Below are 25,200 nucleotides of genomic sequence, written 5' to 3'. Positions count from 1 at the left end.
ATTAGATAGCGATGATCTACAAAGATATAGGTAATCATTGATTTACAACCATTGGTTTAAATGGTGGTTCAAAATTACGACAGCCTCATAAAAAGTTACATATGACCTATCCTCAAAGGTACAACCATCACACCACTCACCTCAAGTAATTGCAGTTTGGGTGCCTGCCTACTGACTTGCATTTACAATGGTTGCAGTGCCTTCACTGTGACTGAACATTTTTTTCTTGAAAAATGTCATGATTTGCGATCTTCCCAGCCGGCTTCCGACATGCAAAGTCAACTGAAGCCAGATTCACTTAATGACCACATCATTCACCTAACAATCACATGATTCGCTTAATCAGGGTAAAAATGGTTGGAAAATCTAGTCCAATTATGTCATGACTCTTGATTACATTGTTTTGTGACCAATATTCCGGCCCCATTTGTGAGTGTAAGTCGAGGATTATCAGTATTGGAGGTGGATTGTCACCTTAGTGATAGTGGCAAAGACATCATTTCATACTGCACAGAAGACATAAGAGAAGAAGACATTATAGCACAGCTAGATTAAAGATTTTAGGACGTCTGGTTACTGATGTTGCCATGAAATTGCAGAGAAAGAATCACAGTATGAATATAAAATCTAATAAACATGAACCTGAGAAAGGTCAATAAAAGATGAAAAGAATCAATTACATATTGAAATGTCAGACTTCAGCAAATTGATGCAGAATTAGACATCTCAGGAGATCATAATGTCTGCCACTCAGGATATAAAAGACAAAGAAGGAATGCCAAAGTTGAAAATAGTGAGAAGAAAATATTATTGGACTGAAGTATATTGATAGTTTTGGGCTTTGGTATTGTAAAAGAGTCCTGAGAACACCATGGATAGCCAAGGAAAAAAAAGGAAGGAAATGGGTCATAGAACAATTAGTGCAGTTCTCCTTCAAAGTAGAAATGATAACATTATGCATATGCAGAGAGTTACTTGTGTTGATTCACTGCTCACTCCAGGAGTTCTATTCTGAGTGGCTCAAGGTTGACTCAGCCTTCCAACCTTCTGAGGTCTGTAAAATAAGGACCCAGATTGCTGGGGGCAATATGCTGACTTTGTAAACCACCTAGAGAACGCTGTAAAGCACTGTGAAGCGGTATGCAAGTCTAAGTGCAATTGGTATATAATTCAGCAAAAAGTGGAAGGAAAGAATAACCAGCAATGCAATAGTCACAATGGGTGACTGAAAATCTGAAGACCAGGTTAGGAGTAGATGATTGTGGAGAAGATCTGTACATGCATTATTAAGAGTTTATACTAATTTAATGGCACAGAATTGCTCCCTGGTTTACTGCAGGTATCAGCGCTTAACTAAACCATGGTTAGCTCTTAGAAAACTATCAAACTTTAGGCTATTAAGCTATAACAACACTGAAAGGTTTTCCTCAGTCTTCATTCTCCAGATGAACATCCAACATTACTTCAGCCTACCTGCCTGAGGCATGTCCCAGATTTATTTGTTTGTTTGCTGTATATGTTGCCCATCCCCCCAATAGGGCAACTCTGGGCAGTTTACAGAACATAAAAAGGTAAATAGAAAAGCAATTACAATTTTAAAAGTACACACATTAAAAATTTAAACTATGCAAAAAACCAAGGACAGAATGGAGATGGTCTTATTCAGTCAACCCCTTTCAGCAGTGAGGCCCTTGTGGCTCCAAGCCAACCAGCAGAACCAACTTTTAATTCCCTCCCCGAAGACACAGGTGGGATGGGCTAGTTCCATTGGAGTGAGGCTCCTGTTTCATTTTTGTTGTCTTTGCATAAGATTTTTACATCAATAGTGATTTGTAGTGTGGGTATAGTTGTGGAAAAATGAAATATGGGTGGGGGTGGGGGAATTCCACCTCAGTCATTGCTACATTTATTACTGTTCATTGTCTTGTTATAGAGGAATTTCTACTTTTGAAAATTAGCAGCAGGTTGCCCCTTGTCTCAGATACAATGAACTACAAGAAATATACCATGTGGATGTTTAAAAATCTGATAATGTGACCCAAAATTTATTGTGGTATTAATTTAAATACTGTACTGCCATTTGCTGTAATAAAATCTGATAACCTTAAAATAGAACAATCTTTGTAATCCCTCCTTGAGTGAAGAGGCATTATATTCCTAAAATATGCATGTAAAGAGGATATCATTCAAAAAGATAAGCAATGCTATTATAGAAAATGCGGAATGTCAAATTGCGCTTATTTGCAAACATACATTGAATCTTGAAAGAGTATGTAACCATAATGAAGATTACTTCACTTTTAAGAGTGATTTGTGCTGTATCAATAATAGAGGTGTTCATGGCAGGACACTGGGCAATTTTGCAAATATTTATTTCCTTGTATTTCTTTTGTCTTTTTTATCATGTGTATTTCACTGATTAGGTAAAATTAGAAATGGCCCTGACCAATAGTAAAAAGTTAAAAGATTTTCCTATTAGTCGTGTCCCACTCTAGGGCACTTATGGTACTTATATCCATTTCTTAGCTGAGGGAGCCAGCATTTCCAAAGACAATTTCCATGGTCATGTGCCAGCATGGCTATACTGTTACTGTTACTTCCTACAAAAGTAGAACCTATTAATCTACTTGTATTTGAATGCTTTTGAACTGCTGAGTTGGAGCAAGGAACAGAAGCTCACCCCATTATTCGGACTTCAGGTCTCAAGCCACACAAGTCTTTAACCTCTGAGCCATTGCGCTCCCTCAGATCAATAATGGAAGATCTATTTTGGAGGGCTCCACTTTAATCCTTGCTATTTCCAGATAAAATCTGGATTGGAAATACCATGCCTTCTTTACAGGTAGTCTTTGACCTATGATCATAATGGAGCCTGCCTATTTTAGTTGTAGTCATAAAGCAGGTCATCCGTGGAACCAACCTGGTTTTATGACAATTTTTGTGGCAATCATTAAGCAGATTCACTGTTCGCTATGGGGCATTTTTTTGGTCAGAAATGGTCTAAATGTCGGCTGGTTGCTGAGTACCCAAAATACAGATCCATAACTGCATAGAGTGGATGGCCATCAGAACTTCGAAATAGTACCTTTTGGGAGTCCCCCATAACTTCAAACAGTCTCTAAGCAATCAGTCGTAAATAAAGGACTACCTGTATAAAGGACTACCCGCACAATTCATCAAGAAGGAAGGGCCACATAAATAAATTAAAAATCTTTGTGGGCTGCAAAGAAATACTTGAAATGCCAGCTGTTCTGTGGTTGTTCAGAGCAGGGCAAGCGCAGAATCTGGGTGAAGCTTGGAAGTGCTTAGTACTCATGTCTTTCAGACTGGCAGCAATTGTAAAGTTACTACTTTTTTAAAAAGGGTGGAGCTGCAAAAGGCTGCATGATGGACAGGATGTTGTCTGATCTGTATATTCTTAGAATCTACTAAGCAGTCATGTGAAGGCAAAAAGTGATTGGCATTAGGAAGATTTTGCCATTTCAGAGTGGCACTAATCAAAAATCTATAGTCATAAATAAGGGTGATTGACATCAGCAACGGTTTTTAGAAATTTGGTCTCTCGACAGAACTAGCGCAAAAAAATCTTGCTAGTGTGTGGCATTCACTTGCTAGAACCCATTCTAAACAACCTTGACATTTTCCTTGCTTACATTTATTTTTCTTTTATGCTGCACAAAGGGTAATGTCATGAATTAAGTCAAGTCTTCCAAAAAACTTGGTCACCCTGTGGCCCCATTTGTGAGTACATGAAAGATGACCCAGCTTGGATAATGAAAAATGTTTGCCTTTTCATTGCACTAGAAAATATACCTGTAGGCAGGCTACATTTCAGATAATTAAAAACTAGATTTCTGTTGCTTGATATATCCAGATGCTTTTGTTTCCATATACATGCTGCAGTATTGTACTGTATGAAATAAATGGGCTTTCTCAAATTTGATCTAAAAAAAAGATCTTACATCCATAGAAGAGGGATTGGTGTATGAATTGATAACATTTTTATTTACTTTCAGTCTTCATATCTGCTTTCAGAAAATATCAGTTGCTTTTTCCTTTCATTTAAATATTTGTTTTAGTTGCTGAAATGTTTTGTTATATTAATACTCTTTTTTAATGAATCTCTTTAACATTCAGGCTGGGATTCAGAATTATTCATTGCTTAATGATTAAGGCTTTTTCAAAGCTAAACTGTCCATATGCTTGGAAATAAAATAGGTACTGAATTTCTCTGTAATGCATTTGTTTGGCTTCTAAAAAGGATTTAAGTATATACTGGTCAAGGTGGTGGCTCACTTGTAGAATAATAGAGTATACTTTTTTAGCAAGTTCAAACAATGAAATGACTTATAATGGTGATGGTTTTTGTAAGGATGCAATATATTTACTTCTTTTTCTATTGAATATAATAAGGTTTCCCCCCCTATTTTCTCCTTAAGTCATAATCATATAAGGAAGCATTCTCTAATTCCATTGCTGTGTCCTCCAGAGTAAGTTGTTAATTATTTTAGTTTATATTAGAAATTTATTGGAAACTGAGAATCTGTAGTTTACTTGGAGAACAAATTGCACAATATAGAACACAAATGTAATTTTTAATTTAAATTGTTATGCTATGATTCTTATTAAAAGAAAGCTTGAGGAAGCTAACTAAATATGCAATTCAAGGATATAGAAAAAAATGATCAAACGTAATTGCAAATAATGTATTGATGAAAATAGATGTTTAAAATACTAGTCTTTTTTGAGGTGAGGGGGAAGGCGAAGCTACTTGCAGGACTACTTCTCTCTGAATGCACCTACCTGTTCTAGGGTAGTTATGCTTTAGGTCTCATCCCTTAAATATTACCACTTGATGGGACCTTCTCAGTGACTGCTTCCCAACCCTTTGAGCAGCTCCCCCCCGAGATCTGAGCAATATCTTACCCTTTTAGCCTTCCAGGGGCTGTGAAGACCTTGCTCTTTGCTCAAGCATTGGGTTAGGATGGGGGTTGAGTGAGCTACAAGGATGATTGGTTTGGCATGGGGTGGAGGTTGAAAAGGAAGCATTTTGTTTTTAACGTTTTTATGGATTGTTGTGAGCCACCTAGAGCAGGGGTGTCAAACTCAATTTCATTGAGAGCCACATTAGGGTTGTGTTTGACCTCGGGTGAGTGTGGCTGGGGTGGGCATGGCAATGTTGTGTGTGACATGGGACTCTGTGTCGGAGGCAACTGTGATGGCCAAGTGCTAAGGCAGAACTTCCCTGAGACTTTCCTTCACTTTCATTATAATCTCCCTTCCTTTTCTTCTTTTTCCTTCCCTCTTCATTCTCCTTTCTTCCTTCCTTCACCTCTTTCCTTCTTTTTCCTTCCTTGCTCTTCCCTTCTTTTCCTTTGTCTTTTTCCCTTTCTTGTCCCTTGCAGGCTCAAATGCAAAAGAAGAAACATTTCTCCTTTTGTTTTGTATTTAGTTTGTTTTATCAGCCCTCTGCCAGTGAAAATGTAGCCTGCGCCTACTCCCCTCCCCCGGGCTCTGTTTTCGCTGGCAGTGGGCTGGCTGCAGGAGGCTGTTGCTGCTGAAAATGGGGCATGGGGGGCACGCATGACCCTCCCCAAGCTCCATTTTCACTGGCAGAGGCACCGCAGGCCAGTCCTTTGTTGTTTGCAGGCCGACTGCACGGGCCAAATCTAAGCACCCTGAGGGCCAGATCCTGCCCACCAGCCTTGAGTTTGGCACTCCTGACCTAGAGTCATCCTATGAGATAGGTAGCCATAGGGAAGTAAATTAAAAAATAAACCATGATGATTTGCATAACTCAGTTTTAAAACATTTGACTATTAAAATATTTGAACTCCTGCTAAGATGATGCTAATAATGGTTTGTGATAAAAAAAAATAGTTTTGAATGTTGATGGAAAAGTATTAAGCAGAAGATGAAGCATAGAAATGATGCTGTTACAAAACTTCCTTTAAAAAAAAAACACTTTAAAGCAATTCTTTTTGTTTGAGAACACTTTTCAGTAAATTCAACTGTGGTATTTAAGGGGATTGTTTTTGTTGGCTTCTGAGTAGAGGTTTTCTTAAATGTGTTAAATCCTGAAAGAGTGAAAAATGCCTGTTTGGTTTTTGCTATGCCAACCGCAAACTCAGGGTCAGTTTGACACCAGCAGTTTGACCTGTCACAATTGTTACATGTAGATAGAAGAAATGTCCATATATTGTAGAAAATGTCTGTTGTCATTTGAAGATTTCTATATACCTCTCAGTTATTTCATAGATGCTTATAATCTTACAATATAGAACTTATTTTTTTTGGCAATAATATGCCAAAACATGAATTTATTTGGACTAAAAAAAAAGTTTTAATTTTCCTGGATTGGAGTGAATAGATCTGAATGCAAGTTGTATGGAGACATTGCTTATGTCTGCTGGGTGCATCAGATTTGACTGACCCTTGTACTTGAATTCTGTATAAATAAAATATTGTATAATAATACTTAGAAGCATCCAATATGTATTATTGATAGTTCTCATGTACTTAAGCACATTAAAAATAACCACTAACCCTTTTAGTCAGGGTGTTGCAAGTTTGAAACAAACAGAAAAATCTATATGCAAGCCGTTTTAAAAATCTCTTACTGTGAGTCAATTGTTGGTTTTTATGTTTTTTTCCCCCTGCAGTGAACCAGTAACATCAATAAAAATGCTATTACTGAGTGTCAATTAACTTGTAAAAGTTCATCTCCAGAATGCTTGTAAACTATTAGCTGAAGGATCTGAACCGGTTAGTTTAGCTTTAAGACTGGTTAGGTATACTTTAAAGATTTTGTTGTTGTGCAGTAGTTTTTAACTAGGGGTAAATGCTTCAGCCATTGTGATGGGGATATGGATCAGGAGGAAAGGGTTGACAGATGCTTCCCCAATTACAGGTAGTCTTCGATTTAAAAACATTTGTTTAGGGGCCGTTCAAAATTATAAAGAGAGTGTTTTTCACACTTATGACGATTGCAGCATCTTCCCTGGTCAGGGATCAAATTTCAGATACTTGGCAATTGATTCATATTTATGACGGTTGCAGTGTCCCGCGGTCACGTGACTCCCCGTTTGCAATCTTCAAGGCTTTGAAGAAAAGTCAGTGGAGAAGCCAGATTCACTTAACAGCTATGCTACTAACTTAACAATTGCAGTGATTCACTTAACAATTGTGGTGAGGAAAGTTGTAAACTGTCTGGCTTAGCAACAGAAATGTTGGGCTCAAATGGGGTTGCGAGTCAAGGATTACCTATATTTATAGTTCTTTAACTAACACTCTGAATAATTTTAGGTAAGCATTTTTAACCAAACCTTAATACGTTTATATAATGGTTCTGTTCATACAATCCTTCAGAGGAAAGTTCTGTCTTAATTCTGGAAACTACAATATATTGTTTTCTTGGCAGCAATGTAGAAGTGGATTGCTAATTTCTATTCTGTCATTTTACTTTCCAGTTTAGTTAATCTGAGGCCTTTAAACAAAGAATTTCTCACCCATCCAGATGCTTTTCTTGTGACAAGAGTATCAAAATATTGTGGGTAGCATATTATGCTTTTATATCGTTTGAAAATGTAATACTTAGAAGATATCTAGTCAAACTTTCCATATGATTGAACTTTCCATATGGTTGAGTTTTTCTGAGAATACAGGTAGCCTTCAATTTAACAATAATTCATTTAGTGACCATTTATGAAGTTACAACAGCACTAAAAAAATTAACTTGTAACTAGTCCTCACACTTCAACCGTTGTGGCATTCCCATGCTCACATGATCAGAATTCAGATGCTTAGCAACTGGCATATATTTGGAGCATCCCGAAGTGATATGATCACCATTTGATCGTACGATTTCTGACAAAGCCAATGGGAGAAGCTGAATTCGCCCACCAATGGTGTGATTCATTAACTGTAATGGTTCACTTTACAGCTGTGGCAAAGGTCATAAAATTGGACATGACTCACTTAACTATCATCTTGCTTAGCAACAGAAATTCTGGTCCCAATTGTGAGTAGAGGACTACAAGTAATATAAAATTATAAATTTAAGGAAGAGGCAAAATATGAAAATGATTCCTGGTCTTCCTGTATGAACCAATTATAGTAATAAATCAAGCCAATGCTTCAGTAAAGGGTTTTCAAACTCTGGCTTTCAGGTTTACTGATGTATTTTAAGTAGGCTTGGGCAGGCAAGTAGGACTATCCACTCTTGAGTTTTGCTCCTCAATTGCTTGTGCAGATTGTCCAGTGGACCATCGGTTTTAAGCAAAGTTTGAGAGTCTGTGCAATATATAGATTAAAAGCTAATTATTAAAATAGCATCTTTATTTCTTACTCAGCCTTAGCACCTATGGATTTATTAGTTTTATTCGGGGTGGGTGGGGAGAAGGCTTACATAATTGTTTAGATTATGGTTAAAGAAGCACTGGTTTAGCAGCTGAATTATTTCTTCTGTGTATACAAATTAAAATCATCAGATACATCTTATTTATTCAGATTTACCATGGCCATAACTTCCATTGAACCACTTCTAGATGGGAAAATTGTAATCAATGGCTACTAATATATTTGAGGTCATTTCCTACTTTCAAATTCCTCCAAATTCCTTTGTTTCTTGGTTATTGTTATTTCCTTTTCAAAGATTTTTTTTCTTAATTTATAACTTTTGTTTTTAATGCCAGGTCCACTTTCCAGATACTGAAAGAGCAGAATGGCTAAATAAGGTAAACTGACATTCTTACTGTTTAGAAGATTTTGTAAAAGTACGTAATGTTGTCTCTGTCACAAAATAGATTTCTTACTTGGTGTGCTTTTATTATACCGTTTTGGATCTTGTAAAAGATCTTTCTGAAATTGTAATTGTAGTATTGTAGTTGACTCCAGGGAGGTAATCTGTCTGTTACTATAGACCAGTGGTGTCAAACTCGATTGCATTGAGGGCCACATTAGGATTGTGTGGGCCATGCCCACCTTGGGAGGCCGGGGTGGGCATGGCCAGGGTGGTGTGGCCAGTGGGGATCCTCCTGCAGCCCTCTGCCAATGAAAACAGCCCGGGAGGGCTGTGTGTGGCCCTCCCAATTTTCGCTGACAGGGGCACTGCAGATCGATCCTTCACTACAGTGCAGCCCCACCGGGCATATATAATCACACCACGGGCTGCATCCGGCCTCAGGCCTTGAGTTTGACACCCATGCTTTAGACACTCTCACCACAGTCACAATGAGATTATCCTTATACTATCTTAATTTTATTATTTGTTAAATTTACATGCCACTCATCTTACTGTCAAATGAGTATATACAGTAAAACACTATGTATATGGTATATGGCAATGGTGGTTAACCTTTTCAGCACTGAGTGCTGAAACGGGAGCACGCATGCACTGAAAAGTGTGCTGAAAACCAGAAGAGCAGTTCCTGGTATACGTATGCACGCCGCCCACCTGGTCTTTCAGCTTCGCATGCATATGCGTGTTAGAAACTGGAAGACTAGGAAGCCAGCACGCATGTATGTACCGCGAGCTGCTGTTCCGGTTTCCAGGGCTCCTGAGGACCAGCTGGCTGGCATGTGCCGGAACCTGGAAGAGCAATGGGCAATGGCCGGCGTGCCTTGAGAGATGTCTTTGCATGCCATTTCCGGTATGCGTGCCAAAGGCTTGCCATCATGGGTATATGGTAATAAAGTAGCATTCAGAGGCTACCAAAATTAAGGGGCTGCTAAGGTAAGGTGGTATAAATGGCTAACTATACGGAAATTCATATTTTTAATGAAATAGGGCTAATAGCATGATCATGGATTAACATTGAAAACTTTGTGGTCTCTTTTCCTTTTGCAGACAGTGAAACATATGTGGCCTTTCATTTGCCAGTTTATCGAGAAGCTCTTCCGTGAAACAATAGAGCCTGCAGTGAAAGGAGCAAACAGCCATTTGAGTACTTTCAGTTTCACAAAAATTGATATAGGGCATCAGGTATGCTTTCTTTTTTTGCATTGGAAGCTAGAGTGAATCATCAGATATTATACTGAGGTCATGGCTTTGCTTTTATTTAACATTAAGTCATTGGACAGGGAAGCAGATTTGTTCCAAAAGCAAAAATATGAAAATTTTATGAGCATGTTTTTCTGAATGTGTTTATCATTGATGGAAGAATATTATTTTAGTTCCAAAGTCTTGTTTCAGATTATTTGAATTACAATTCAGGTTAGTGAATGATACTGTTTACAGGAGTCCTGTACATGTAGTCCTTGTTTTACAACGTAAAAAAGTTCATTTAATGACTGTTAGAAGTTACAACAGCACCGAAAAAAATGACTTATGACCATTTTTCAACGCTTACAACCATTGTAGTGTCCCCATGGTCGCATGATCAAAATTAGGTCACTCGGCAACTGGCATGTGTTTATGACATTTGCAGTGTATCAATGATCAGTTTCTGCAACCTTCTGAGAAGCAAAGTAAATGGGGAAGCCAGATTCACTGTGTTTACTAACTTAACAGCTGCAGGGATTCACTTAACAACTGCGGCAAGGAAGGTCATAAAAAGAAGCAAAACTCCCTTAACAAATGTCTCACTCAGCAACAGAAATTTTGGAGGGTGTGGATCAAAAGTGAGGACTACCTATTTATTTATTTAGCATATGGCACTTGCTAGCCAGGGATCACCGAGGTGGTTGGCTGCCTCTGTGAAAGGAATTTTTTTTCCGGGCGGTATCTTTACCCGCGGGCTCAGCTCCTTTCTTGCCCCTGCGCAGTTTATTCGCCCACGGGAATCGAACGGCCAACCTCAGTGGTGCGCAAACCCAGTGTCTTACCACGTGAGCCAGCACGGCCCCTAGGACTACCTATAATATTGATTCATAGTCTCAGTCTCTTACACATATACACCAGTGTGCCTAACACATGCTTAACAAAGAACTAGATTACATTGTCTCTCTTACCTTATCTCTACATGAAGTATGTACATCTTGGTTTGTTTTGCGTTCCAGTAAATTTTGCATAACTATTTGGGCTGGGTTGGGTGGGGTGGAGTAGGTTGATATATCTTCCTATCTAGCAGATAGTGTATTGTATCAGTTGTTTGATTGCTATGGTGATAAAAGAAGTATTTAGGCTGCAAAATGTAAACTTCTCACATTACAAGATTATTCAAGTTTTCGAACATCAATGCTTTTGGTCTAAATATATATACTGAATAAATGTTGCTCCATTCTCCTTTGGAAAATCTTGCTCACAGGGCAGGCACATAATCACTAAAGCTTCTGCTCAGAGCAGATTTTGTTTGCTCTCAACTCAGCTATGTTGATTTAAGAATCTGAAGCAATGGGTGCCTGGCTCTGCATATGTTGGTGTCTTTGTGTATATGGGTGTGTGTGTTTATTAATGGTGACTAGAAACTATGCACTTTTATTAAGAATATATTACAGGGATACATGTGCAGGATGGGATTCTTTGGTAGTTCACACTAATTTTCAAATAATTCAGAGCTGGGCAGATTATTTCCATAATTGCTTTCTCATTGAATCATGCAAGTTGCAGTAGTGTTTTATAAATTCAAGTCATTCCCTTAGTATTAACGGCGAAAAGAATCAATTAGGTTGGAAGCTTTGAACTAAAGCAGATTGCAAGAATTGAACTAAAAATTTCTTTCCTATTTTCTCTGATGTTTTTGCTATTGAGCATTGCTTGTCCAGTGAGCTACCTTTTAAAATACATGTATATAGTTCAGTATAATAATCCTTTCAATCTGACATTATCAGCTCTGTAAACATCTGGGACGATTTTTATGTAATGCAATATTTTAAATAAAGTAGAAGAGTTTTACATTTAGGCATCATTCTTACAGACCTATTGATCTATTAATCTGGAAATTTTTATTTCAGCCCATTAGAATTAATGGTGTGAAGGTGTATACTGAAAATGTGGATAAAAGGCAGATCATTTTGGATCTACAAATCAGGTAATCCAGTAAGCATATATTATGCCTTAAATTCCTTAAAATGTGTTCTTCATTGCAAAAATGTTGCAATGCTTGCTTCTTGGGAAAAGAAATGTCTTTTAGATCAGTATAAAAATAAAGAAATTCTCTATGTGTTGATGGGACTGTGATGCAACCCTAAGCAAGAAAGCATTACTGCACAAAAATTAAGCTAGCAAAAATGACATACCATTATAGGATAAATAACTTATGTTGCATGCCAATAATATGGAAGTCAATTTCTATGTCTCCAGCTTTTACAATTAATAGCACTAATGAAAGCAATAACAAGAATATATTACTTGTGCGAATTTAGTCTTAAGTTCATTTTTTCTGTCCTTGCTATAATAATCGGGGGGGGGGGGGAAACAGACTTGTTTCCATGTATCGACTATTCCCAAATGTCTCTCAAAAAAAGAAGATTATAGTATGTTTGGAAACTAGCCATTTTCTATTCATTATGAACCTGAAAATCTTTCTATTAATTATGGACCTGAGATTTTTATTTACTCCATTTATAACTTGCTACACTCTAGGCAATTTTTATCAATTAGCAATGAAAAAATAACATTTAAAGTAAATGATTATAGACAGCCTAAATTCCATTAAATGTCCATGGAGATTCTCAATCATCCAGGTCATGTTTACCCCAAAGATACATTTTCCAAATGGCAACTGGCCTCTTGTTTGAGTTCCATTAAATGGAAATCCCACAGTTTAAAAGTCAGTTTTACGTTGTAGTTAGCAAACCTAAAAACAAATACTTAGTTTTTGTGTTCTTTTCTTTTTTCTTTTGATTTTAGCTACCTAAACTATTAAATGCTATGTAAGAAAAGTAAAGATGTTTTGTATGTTTATTTATATTTCACATTTCTGGGCTGCTCATCTCCCTTAAAGTGGCACTTGGGGCATGTATAATACATCAAAATATGAAATAGTGTATAAAATGAACATGTTAACATTTTAGAATTAAAAATTTAAAAGTTATAAAATTATGAAAATTTTCAAGGAGGCAATTTTTACCCTGTTAAAATTAATTGACACAGGGTGGGATTTCAAGGCACTAGCCAACCCTACAACTGTGTGTTCCTTTGAGCACCTTATGCAAGGCCACAGAGTCATGTTTTAACCTCTTTTCAGAAGGCCAGGAAAGTGGGGGCGCCTCACTTCTGGGGTAAGGGAGGATAATAATAAAAAATGGCCATCTTTCATGTTATTGGAGTGTTTAAATTAAGTTTTGGAAATTTCTTCAAATTGTAAATCACATGTTATTTGTTGGGAAGGAGGAGAGCTGTGTTAGTCTGTTGCGGCAAATTTATTTGCAAGTAGCTCCTTTTATTAACCTTTATTAGAAGACAAGCTTTTATAAATTTCAACAGATAATAAAGTGACTAGACCAATATAGGATAAAGACAGAGGGAAGGGAAATAGTTTAGTTACGCAGATTGTATATGAGTCAGATTTATAAGCATCTTATCAATTAATTGTTTTAATGTATTAAAGACTGTCGTGTTTGTTGGCATCTTTTGAGATTGGCAGAAAGATTTTACTTTGTTTGTTTGTTTGTCTAAATTAGAGAGTCATTCTTCTCACAAGCAAGTGACTCTGGGCAGCCTGTAAGAAAACTAAAACAATAAATATCTAAAACCAGTATCATTAAAAAATATTAAAAATTAAACATTAACATTCTGATATAGTTCAATAATTTTTCACTCTATCTTGGATTAAAGTTGCATTCTTTTTAAATAGATATTTTAGGGTCTGTTGTGAGTATTGAAATAGCCTAATATTATTTTTCCCTTGTTTTGAGTCCTGCTGAGTTTTGACGTGTTCATTAATTGGTGGGCCTGGGTTTGTCTCATTTTTTTTCTGTATGGAACCCAGACGAACATTGTGGTGGGACCTGGCATAATTATCACATTGGAAGAAAAGTGTGAAAATGGACCCCTAATTTTGTGTGTTATATTTGTTAGAGGATGTGATGGTCCTGTTGCAAAATAGACCTCTAGATTTCTTGCAGGTGTGGGAGTTTGTATTATTTGTTGCTAGACGTCTAGGATGCTAAAATCATAGCACTACAACACCATGTCACCTAAGAGTGATGCATGGTCTGATGAAAGAATAAATTTAATTTTAACTACTTTAGTACTTCCCCATTTCATTCTTTTTTTGGACAAGTGACTATATCAGCTTTGCATTCTGAATGAGCAAATACTTTTGATGCTATTCATGATGAAAAGCTTAAAGTTTAGTGGATAATGTAATTTTATTCTTGTTCATTTAATATTGAAAGTAAAGCTCTTTTGCTACTCCACTTTTGCACAGTATGGAAAACTATCACTTTTTAAATTGTGAGAATATTAATGAAATAAAAGGCAAGCAGTGGAGATCTGTATATCACAGGCCTGTAGTCATGTCTTGGATCTGCAGATTGATTTAGCTGTAAATAGTTCACAGCCATTATATACTCAGCGGATAAAGTGTTCTGCTTCAGTCTGTGTCTAAATAGTAGATCATATTTCATGTAAGCTGTGTTGCAAAGACTTAAGCCAATCTATATAGACCTGAAGGTCATTAATTAATTGCTTGGGTGTAATCAACTAGTATTTTCCTTTTTTACCTTGTTTATTTTATTAGATGTGTAGCCTAAACTAACACAATATTAAATTATAAGGAAAAAAAGCAGGAAATAAAAAAAATCATCTGCAATGTACAATGATAAGTAGTTTGTATGAAAGGTGTATATATGTGTGTGTGTGTGTGCGCGCACACACACATATATATATATATACATATGCATACACACACACATATATAAAAATATAAAATTACTGATACACACACACACATATACAGACACACACAGACACACACACCCTTCTTAATCACCTATTTCTCTCAGAAAGGGGTTCTAGGTGGTATACAATATAATCAATATGTAATAATGTATAAGATTGACATTAAACGTTTAACATTAAACAGATTAACATTTTTGCTATGATAGTGGTTGTACAACATATACAAGATAGTTAAAGGTCCATTTTAGCCAAGCCACAGTGGGTTACAGTCTTGCTATAATTTAGAGAAAAAGTGAATACTTAAACTTTTGATGTCCTGAAATTGTTTTTTTTAACAGCAATTTATTAATGGCTTATATAAATAGAACAATATTATAGTGTTTTCTTATGTTTCTCAGTTTTGTGGGAAACTGTGAAATTGATTTGGAGATCAAGAGATACTTCTGTAGAGCTGGAGTGAAAAGTATACAAGTGAGTTTCTTTTCTTTTTTTATCTATTATACCTTGTTAGCAGTTCACATTTCCATAAATGTACCTTCTGACCTCAGCTACAACTGAAGTAGTATAGTTTTATTCTGTTTAACATTATTCAAGTTCGGATTGAATTTTACATAATATATAATAGCTAAAGTAATTTTTAATTCATGGTTAGTGCTGTGTATGTATACATGCATGTACTCCTGAGTCAACTTTTTACTCTGGTGACTACATGAACTAGGTTCTGGTGTTTTCTTGGAAAGATTTCTGAAGTAGTTTGCCACTACCTGCTTGCTAGGATTGAGAATGATTGATCCAAGATCACCTAGCTGGTTTTGTTTGTAAGGCGATTAAAACAGATCTCATGGCGTCTTGGTTTCTAGCCTGATGCCTTTAACTACTACACTAAACTGGCTTAGTGCTTTGATCATAGCTATTTTCTTTTTTTATTTTAGATTCATGGCACAATGAGAGTTATATTGGAACCTCTGCTTGGTGATATACCCTTAATTGGAGCACTATCTTTATTTTTCCTTAGGAAACCAGTAAGTGGAAATTTCTGTATTTCTTTTTTCCTTGTAACTGTTGTAGCATAATATTAGAATAGAATACAGTTTAGAGTGGAATGGAATGGAATGGAATGGAACAGAACAGGTTTATGAACCAAATGTGATTGCACACACAAGGAATTTGTCTCCACTGCATAAACTCCAACAGCAAGTAATAGGTCATAAGCCATAATCATAATTACACTCATTAATCGTAAGTTATAAACAACAATTGATAAATCTTAAGAAACCAATAGGAGAAGATAGTAAGAAAGATGAGAAGAGGATAAACAATAAGAAATGAGGCAGTGCTGTGGGAATTAAGGATTCAGCAGAATGACAGCATGGGGGATAAAACTATCTTTATGTCTGGTTGTTTTGGCATGCAATGCTCTATAGTGGCATCCTGAGGGGAGAAGTTTAGGGGAGAAATAGATTATGTCCAGGATGTGAGGGGGTCTGTAGATATTTTTTCAGCCCTCAACAGTAAGGCAGGCTAGTTGCGATTGTTTTTCTGCAGTCTTAAATAGTTATCTGTCCTAGTTGGTTGCTACGCTAAACCAGACAGTTATTGAGATACAAATGACAGACTTAATAATTCCTCTGTAAAAAAAAAATATCCTTACATAATTCTTTGGGGATTCAAGAATGTCGTAAGATGTAGTGCAGTACCACGTTGACAGCATCATCTGCTGACCTATTTGCACTAGCAAATAGGTCTAGCAGCAGATCTATGATGGCTTTCAGCTGGGCCTTTCGAAGGTTTTCATAACTATGGATGTCAGAACCACTGGTCTGTAAATCATTCCACTCCTTGGGCAGTAGAGTGTTCGAAATAAGAAGTAATATAACACGTCTTCAGTGTTTTATTAATGATGCGAGTGAAGATGGGTTGATCAGTCTCTTAAGCAAGAGGGAGTTACTCTGTCTGGCCCCTGGTGCTTTTCCACCTTTTTGTTTCAGAGCTGCCCCCCCAGAGGGATGGAGTCAAGTTTAGGAGACCTAGGTGCTATTGATGTATCTAAGATGGAGAGAGTAGCAATAGTTGACAATGGCCTCCTCTCAAACCTACAGTAGAATACATTCAGATCACCTGCCAATTTCTGATTCTCCTTCCAGGAGAGATGGAAGTCTGCTGCAGCCAGTGATAATATTGTAAGATTTTCTGAAGAACAGTTGATAATTGACAAGTGCTTGGATCCTCTTGCAATCATCAACTGTGGTATTGTGCCCAATGCTAGACATCTGGCTTGTATCTCCCTCTAATTTGTAATCTGGAGTTTGTAAATTATTTCTGTCGTGTGCTTATTAGAGCATTGACAAGTTGGAGTCTATGCTTAAAGCCATGTAAAGACTTAAAATATAGATTAAAATATTTACTCAGTAATAATAAACTAGAATTCTGTTAAAATGCCTTTTAGACCACTATCATATTGAGTAAGCTTCATAAGTGTCAAGACAGCTATAATGTCTGCAGCCAAAATACTTAAGACAAGCCCTCATATTAATACTGTAGTTTTCCAGGATCACAGCCCTAAGGTTTTTCAGTATAGTATCATTAAAATGAAATGAATGTTTATAATTTGCAATAAAATAAAACAATAATCTAAAATATTTAATGGAATAGAATTCTTACATATCCTTCCTCCGGAGCTACAAGCAGACATTTTATTATATAGCTATTTTCTATCCCTTGGATCATCAGAGGCTACAGCAAGAGAGAAAAATCACTATTTTGTCCAGAGGGAGAACTGTTGGGTTAGTTGGCATCTAATAATGTTTCTTCTCATATTTTCCAGGCCAAAGTAACATTTGGCAATAATTCAGTGCACTCTTTAGTCAGTGTCTGTTGCTGACTGTGATGACTATATATGGTAGCACTGCCTGAATTAATAGTTCTGAACATGTCTAATGAATTTGCTTATGTCTTCTGTGGTTCATGAGCCAAAGTTTTTGTCAGGCATCTTTTGCCTGGTATTTCTTATATTTTTAAAAAATCAATCTTTTAAAAAAATCAGTTTACCACAGTCATTGTGGTAAACTAATAGAAGACGGTATGAATGTTAGATGCTTATTAAAATATCTTCAGCAAACACAAAGTGATTTAAAAAACAAGCATCACATTTTTGTTATAACTTTTCTTGCACTAAAGGTTTCAAGCAAACTGCACATATCATATTTAAGCCAGTGGACTTTGACAATTCTATATTTAGTCCATACTGGTGAATAAACTTTCTTTTTGCAAACTGCAAATTATCTTCCAAGTTGGTGCTAATTTGAGGGCATAATGAATAAGCTTTTATTGTAAAAACAGTTTAAACTTTGCAAGTGATTGGTAAAACTGGTATAGATGCCAGTGGACCCACTGATATTTCCATTGGGACCTAACACACACCTTGCCTCCATCTGTTTACATTCAAAAAGGCATTTTAATTAAAAAAAATGAGCTGGCATGCCATAAAGCAGAGTGCCAGCCATCAACAAATCTTTGTTGTCTATGCTGCCTCTGGGTCTCTGATGCATCTCATATGCTTAGTACATAAAAATGCTCAATTGTTATAGTATATGCCTTTGTGTGTTTATATCTGTTTATTGTAAGTGTATCTGCCTTGCTCAGAATAAAGACAAAAATATATGGGTAGTAGAGAATGTCCCTTAGGAATGGTTGTAACCATTCATTCCTTAGTACTTTTTAATTGGATGTATCTCCCATGACAGCTGTTATGTTAATGGGGAAGCCCTTTCTGCAGCTATTTTGCAAGATAGTTCACAATATCTTCTCAAAATACTAAATGGGCCTACTAGCTGAAAAAGGGTGAAGTGGTCCCGATTTAGGTATAAATACCTCAGAAGACAGACTGAAGGCATCAAACTACATCTGGCCTGTATGATTTCAGATTAATTTTCTGTTTTAAGGCATATAAATATTCTCTGCACATCCAAAAACTGGTCAATTAGCAGTTTAGATTAAAATCTATCTCTTTAGTATGAAACTTTTTGTACTTGACCTGTGAGATACTGTATTTTCTGCATTAAATGAATGGTCCAAATATTGGTTCTACATTTAGTAGACTGTTTATGAAAAGTCTACAATTAATACACTTTTCCTAATTAAGAAATACATGAATGAGGTAGTCGACTGTTACCCATATACATTTAAATTCTTCAGTTGGAGAAAGTCAGCGAACTACAATTTAGATCACTGAAAAAGTTCTCATGTCTGGGGAAAAGGGAACATTTTCCACCTTCTCTCCGGAACACTTAATGGGGCACATTGCATATCTGCAACCTGGAAGTCAGTGAAAATGTTGGCTTCTGAAAGGGAAAACTATGGACAAGTCAACACATGTTATTCAGAGAAAGTTCTTAATAGGCAAACATAGAAATGCATTAAACTAATCAAGAGGCACATTGAGTGCATGCTGGGCACTTGGCAACTGGCCTGCAGTGTCCTGCAGTCACATGACTACATTTGATGATGTTTTGGTGCAAAAGTGGCCTATAAGAAAAAAGGGTCTGTCGTACAACCACCAAAGTTGCATTACAACAGCCATAGTTGCTTAACCACCACCTCAAAAGAGATCATAAAAATGTGTACATTGTGACCTGCTTTATAACTATGACAACTTACACCATAAGGAGCAGGCTTCATTACGGTTGTACAGCCTGTCTATGATGTCTTTATCATAGATTTGTACATAAAACTGATCCTTGTGCACACTATAGAAGTCAGTATTAGCCATTTTGCTGTAAATTCTGGAGCATGATTTTCTGCATTAATACTGTATCACCAAGTGAATAAATTTATTGTTCTAAAACAATCTTCTCCAACTTGGAGAAGGGATTGCATGGGGTGCAGTTTCCATACTTCTTAGCATGGCCAAATCTAGTACTGCTTTGGTGACTTAAGACCAATTTTCGCACTTAACAACCACTGCAGCATCCCCATGGTCACATGATCAAAATTCAGGCACTTGGCAACTGGCATGTTCTTATGACAGTTCCACTGTCCTGGGGTTATGTGATCACCTTATGTAACCATCTCTGTTGACTTTCCAATAAGCAAAGTCAATGGAAAGCCAGATTTGCTTAACAAGATTCATTTAACAACTTTGGCTTAACAACTGTGGCAAAAAGGTTGTAAAATGGGACAGAGCTCACAGAAATATTGCTGAGCAATAACAGTCTGTAGTTGTTTTGAGTTTAGATGTATGTGAAGATTCCACTATGGAACAAATGTTGGATACGTTGAATTTTTTTAAAAAAATTCCTTCCTAAAGAAAATTTTATTTCATTGCTTTTAAATTATCATATTCTGGGTAGTCGTAAATTGAGATCTTGTGACTCAATCTTGTTCTGGTAAAAACACGTACACTACTTTAAAGCTTTCCAATCTTTGACATTCTCCAAATATGTGAATGTTAAGTTTCACAACTATTGCTGCAATTCTATAATTTAAAGAATTAATTTAAAAAAATTAACAAAAAAATAATTAATAAATTCTGGGGCTTGAATTTCAGGCTTCTTAAAGTTGCAAAGGCTGGAGAGCTCTTCTTTAAAAGATTACTACACTGATTTTTCTTGTCTAAGAATGCTGTTTCTAACTAAATCACTGGTACATAAAAAGTTAAAAACTCAAAGTTTTCTGAGTGAGTTTTAGCAGAAATTCTTCTGACCATCAGGATATCCTGCTTCTTAAACTGTGGTTGTTCTGGGCAACATTTTAATACTATTTTTTATATCTTTCTAGCTTTTGGAAATTAACTGGACAGGACTGACCAATCTTCTGGATATTCCAGGACTCAAGTAAGCCAAAATTGAATGAATTTATTTCTATAGATATGTACAACTTAGTATGCATATATGTTTGTCAGTTTTTTTGCAAAAAGTTACATGAATATCTTCCATCAGCGATCATTCAACGTTATGATGGTGGAGAACAAATGGTGGTTATGACCAGTCCTCTGGCTGTCCCTGCAGGATCTGGGCCCTTGGCAACTGGCTTGCACTTACAGTGTTATTACGTTATTGTTTGCAACTTTGTCTGCCAGTTTCCAGAAAGTCAGTAGGGGAAATTGCTACGCCTCCCTTATTCTCTCGCCACAATCTGCCATTCCAGCTTCTGAGGGCTATATAATGCTGTCCTATGATATCACTGGAAGGGTAGAAGTTGAGTTTGAGTTGGGACTAAGGTTAACATCAACACTTGGCACATGGTGGTCAATTAGATGAGTATAGTATGTGATTTTAACCCAAATTTGGTTTTTTAAGAGGCAACTGGACTTGATTTGAAGACGTTTCGCTTCTCATCCAAGAAGTTTTTTCAGTTTTGAGCTGAAAAGTCTTCAAAGAAAAACCAGAAAGTCCAGTTGCCTCTTGAAAAACCACCTTTGGGACAACCATGACCTGAATGACTGAGAATCTGCATAGATTTTAACTTGGAACACAAATGAAAGCCTGCAGTTTGTAAACGTAAGTGGCCTGCAGTTGGTAAACGGTGCAATATTCAGGTGGTCCTCAACTTATAACCGCAATGAAGTCCAACATTTCTGCTGCTAAATGAAACATTTGTTAAGTGAGTTTTCCCCATCTTACAACTTTTCTTGCCATAATTGTTAAGTGAAGCACTGCAGTTGTTATGTTAGTAATAAAGTTGTTAAGTGAATCTGGTTTTCTCATTGACTTTGCTTATTAGAAGGTCGCAAAAAGGGTTCATATGACCCCTGGATGCTGCAAACATCATAAATATGAGTCAATTGCCAAGTGTCTTTTGATCAGGTGACTGTAGGGGGTGCTACAACGGCTGTAAGTGTGAAAAATGGTCATGTCACTTTTATCAATGCCATTGTAACTTCAAATGAACTGTTGTACATGAACTGTTGTAAATTGATATAGGATTGTGAATGGCATTTTTAATTTACAAACTGCAGACTAATGGATAGATTGGGTTTTAGTTTTAGACTGTTGAAAAATATTTATTGGGGAAAGGTTTATATAATTATCAGTAACAAAATTAGATTTCTATACTGTTCAGTTTTCTGGATGAATCACCCTCTGCTGTCAACTTTAATACTGTAACATGCAGAAGAAAACAACATGTTTTTATGCATGAAAAGCTATTTTCATTCTAGCTGTCAAGTTCTAGTTGGGTCATGCTTTCAAAGAAAGACAGTAAGTCATTCCAGCTTGCGTTGCAGTCCAACGATTTTAAGACCTGAAGTGGAAAATATTTGAGTGATGAAATCATTCTATACAATTGATATGTACATTTCCACATACCTTAATAAAATCAGCTGTGTTTAGTATATTGCGGCATGTTGCAGATATTTAATTGGGTTGAAATATTTCAGCTTCATTTTCTGCTTATATCTTATCATTGACAGTACATTAGTGAAAATTTAAAAAAACAACAGAAGTTAGGCTTCCTAAATAAACATGTAGCAACAATTTCATTGCTAAATCTGATGATATATTCATAGGATTGTATTTTTGGTTGTATTTGTAGTCATCTGCATATTAGAATGATGAATTCCACACTTATTTGTGAAAATGTTTCTCATGATGACATATAGGTAGTCCTCAACTTACAATGGCCATTTCAATGGCCATTTGAAGTTACAGTGGCATTGAAAAAAAATATATCATGGACCAGGTCTCACATATATGACTCATAGCATCCCAAGAGTCACATGATCAAATTTTAGGGGCTTGGCTGCTGATATGTATTTATGATGATTACAGCATATAGAGGCCATGTGATCATCATTTGCAACCTTCCCTGCCAGATCTTTCCAATAAGCAAAGTCAATCAGGAAGCTAGATTTGTTAAAGGACCATGTGCTTCACTTAGCAGCACTTAACATTTAATCATATCCAAAAGGACATAAAATTGGTGTGACTTGTTTAACAAACAGCCTTGCCTAGCAATGGAAATCCTGGTCCCGGTTGTGGTTGTAAGTTGAGGACTACCCATACTGAATGGTAGTGAGACAGGACACATCCTTGACCATGCCCGTATGCAGACTGGGAAACCCTTTTGATAGTACAAAAATTCAAAGATTATGGCCTACCAGGGTGAATGGGAGTGCCTTAACAGCTGAAGTGAAAGACCAAACGGCTTTTGTTTAATCATCAGGTGCCTAACATTTCTGTATAAACTAAACTCTGACCATTTTATTCACTGATACCACTATTGCTACTATATGGAGCTGAATCATTGACGCTTACATAGCCAGAAATCTAAATCTAAATCTGGAAACCTTCCAAATGCACACTGTCTGTAGGATCCTTGGCATCACACTGATAGACTGAGTAAGAAATGAAACCATCAATCAGCAAAGCTGCAATCGGCCAACCATAGCTGATGAAATCCAAAAACGGTGGCTGGCATTATTTGATGCACCCTTAATAGAGATATAAGCACCTACACAATTGTCTTCATAATTATATACTGGCCCCCTTCATCACCCTTACAATAAAAAGGGTCTGCTGTGACCTCTCACTTGGCCACCGGCCCTTTTTGAATTAATCAGGGAGATGTAGCTTCCAAAAGACCTGTTGATGATTTAGCAATGTTCGACCGAATCCAGAATTGCACTGCTTCTGGTAGCTAGCTTAGTCTGATGAGTTGTGGCAGCTAGAAGTGGCATGTGTCTCCTATTTAGAAAATAAAACTTTCTTGAAGGGGTGAGGGTAGTTGCAATTTGCATCTTTCCAGCTATACAGTGGAGGAACCAGGATCATAGGGCACCAGTAGGGTATATTTGACAGCCATCTCATGTTTTGTGAAGGTCATGTCATGAATAGCCTTTGCTGCTATAAGGTTGGTAGATTAATTCCCTAAAGTAAAGTTTTTCCTGCTATGGGAGAATATAAATATTTTTTTTATTAATTTAATTGAATTCACCCACAAGTAAAGTGGCTTTGTGCAGCTATTCTTCCTGATCCATCTAGAAATCTTTTATTTCAAAGGCAGATGGATCATAGATATGTAGTTTATGTAAGGAAAATATCAAAATCGACATTTTGTGTGTGCGCGCGTGTGTGAGATTAAGACAAAGCAGGCAGGTGGGTTTGTATGACCCACAGTGAAATTTAATTAGTTTTCATTGTTAACAAGCTGCCTTGAGGTGAGTACCAGATATTGTTTAAAATTTGTCAATGTGCATTAATTTAGGAGCGGCTTGAAAGTAACTAAGGGCAGACTGCAGGCATGTTTTACAATTAAACAAACTAGCTGCATTTCATGTAAACAACTTAAATCCCATGATACTTGCTGCTCTTTCAGCTGAGTTGATACCAGTCAGATCAGAGTATTGTTTTCTTAAACTGGGATTTTGCTGTAAACATGTGTCTTGCAAATCCAGGGGAGCTCCAGGAACAGAGTTGGATACATGTTAATGAGAGCCCAGTATTGGCTGCTTTCTTTCATCTGTCCCCATCGCTGTTGTTAATAATCTCTTTTACATTATATCTGATGCACACAGACACTGTCTGCTCTCTGCATTCCACTTCTTTGCTTAGAATGAATAGATACAGGAAGGCTTGTGCTTTTCGCAGCCCCCCCTTTTTTTTTTGCAATTGTTTTCCTTCCTGGCTTGATAAAGGACAACAAAAGACTGGATAGTATTTATGGGCAGGGAAGGAGATGACTCAGTGTTCATGTTTCATACCAATTCTATAAAAAGATATCCTAATTAGAATTAATGGATTGACTTCATTATTTCCTAATTCGTCATTTGAGGGCACTTCATTATATTCTTATCTCTCTCTCCCATGCCTTTCTCCAAAAAAGATGATGGGATGGATATGTATGTATGTATGTATGTATGTATGTATGTATATGTGTGTGTGTGCATGTGTGTATTATGTATGTGTGTGTCTGTATGTATATATTTATATGTCAGAGGTGGTATTCAGCAGGTTCTGACCAGTTCTGGAGAACCAGCAGCAGAGATTTTGAGCAGTTCGGAGAACCGGCAAATACCACCTCTGACTGGAGATTTTACAGTATCCTTCCCCTGCCACGCCCACCAAGCCACGCCCACAGAACTGGTAGAAAAAGAATTTGAATCCCACTACTGATATATGTACATGTATATGTATTTGCATGCCCGTATATTAATATAACTTACAACATTTGTTAATTTAACTTTACAGTATTTTTTCCACAATTAATTTCATAGTATTTGTTTTTAAGCACAATTTTAATAATATTTTAAATGCCTGTTTTAATATATTATTTTTCATTTGTTTTTATAATTTGTAAGCTGTCCAGAGTCATCTTGTGGAGGAGATGGGCAACATAGAAATTTAATAAATAAATAAATTGGGTTAAGGTTAAGGTTACGGAAGCCCCAAATTTAATTTTTAAATTAATTTTGTAATATT

The 25,200-nt window shown here is 36.5% G+C and overlaps 1 protein-coding gene across 4 annotated transcripts in view; it reads left to right on the top strand.

Moving 5' to 3' along the window:
• ESYT2 (extended synaptotagmin 2) overlaps window positions 1-25,200 on the top strand; it is a 59,752-nt gene that overhangs the window by 6,918 nt on the left and 27,634 nt on the right. For all 4 annotated transcript variants that reach the window (XM_026718308.2, XM_087916784.1, XM_087916783.1 and 1 more), the window contains exons 2-7: window positions 8,694-8,735; window positions 9,848-9,982; window positions 11,893-11,969; window positions 15,184-15,256; window positions 15,718-15,807; window positions 20,561-20,616. In XM_026718308.2, the coding sequence (XP_026574093.1) occupies window positions 8,694-8,735; window positions 9,848-9,982; window positions 11,893-11,969; window positions 15,184-15,256; window positions 15,718-15,807; window positions 20,561-20,616 (473 nt within the window). The remainder of the gene's footprint in view (window positions 1-8,693; window positions 8,736-9,847; window positions 9,983-11,892; window positions 11,970-15,183; window positions 15,257-15,717; window positions 15,808-20,560; window positions 20,617-25,200) is intronic.

Source organism: Pseudonaja textilis, chromosome Z (assembly GCF_049901715.1).
Source record: "Pseudonaja textilis isolate UNSWEBS1 chromosome Z, rPseTex1.2, whole genome shotgun sequence".
Taxonomy (NCBI): Eukaryota; Metazoa; Chordata; class Lepidosauria; order Squamata; family Elapidae; genus Pseudonaja; species Pseudonaja textilis.
The sequence above is the reverse complement of the archived record's forward strand: the minus strand, read 5'-3'. Positions and strand labels throughout refer to the sequence as shown.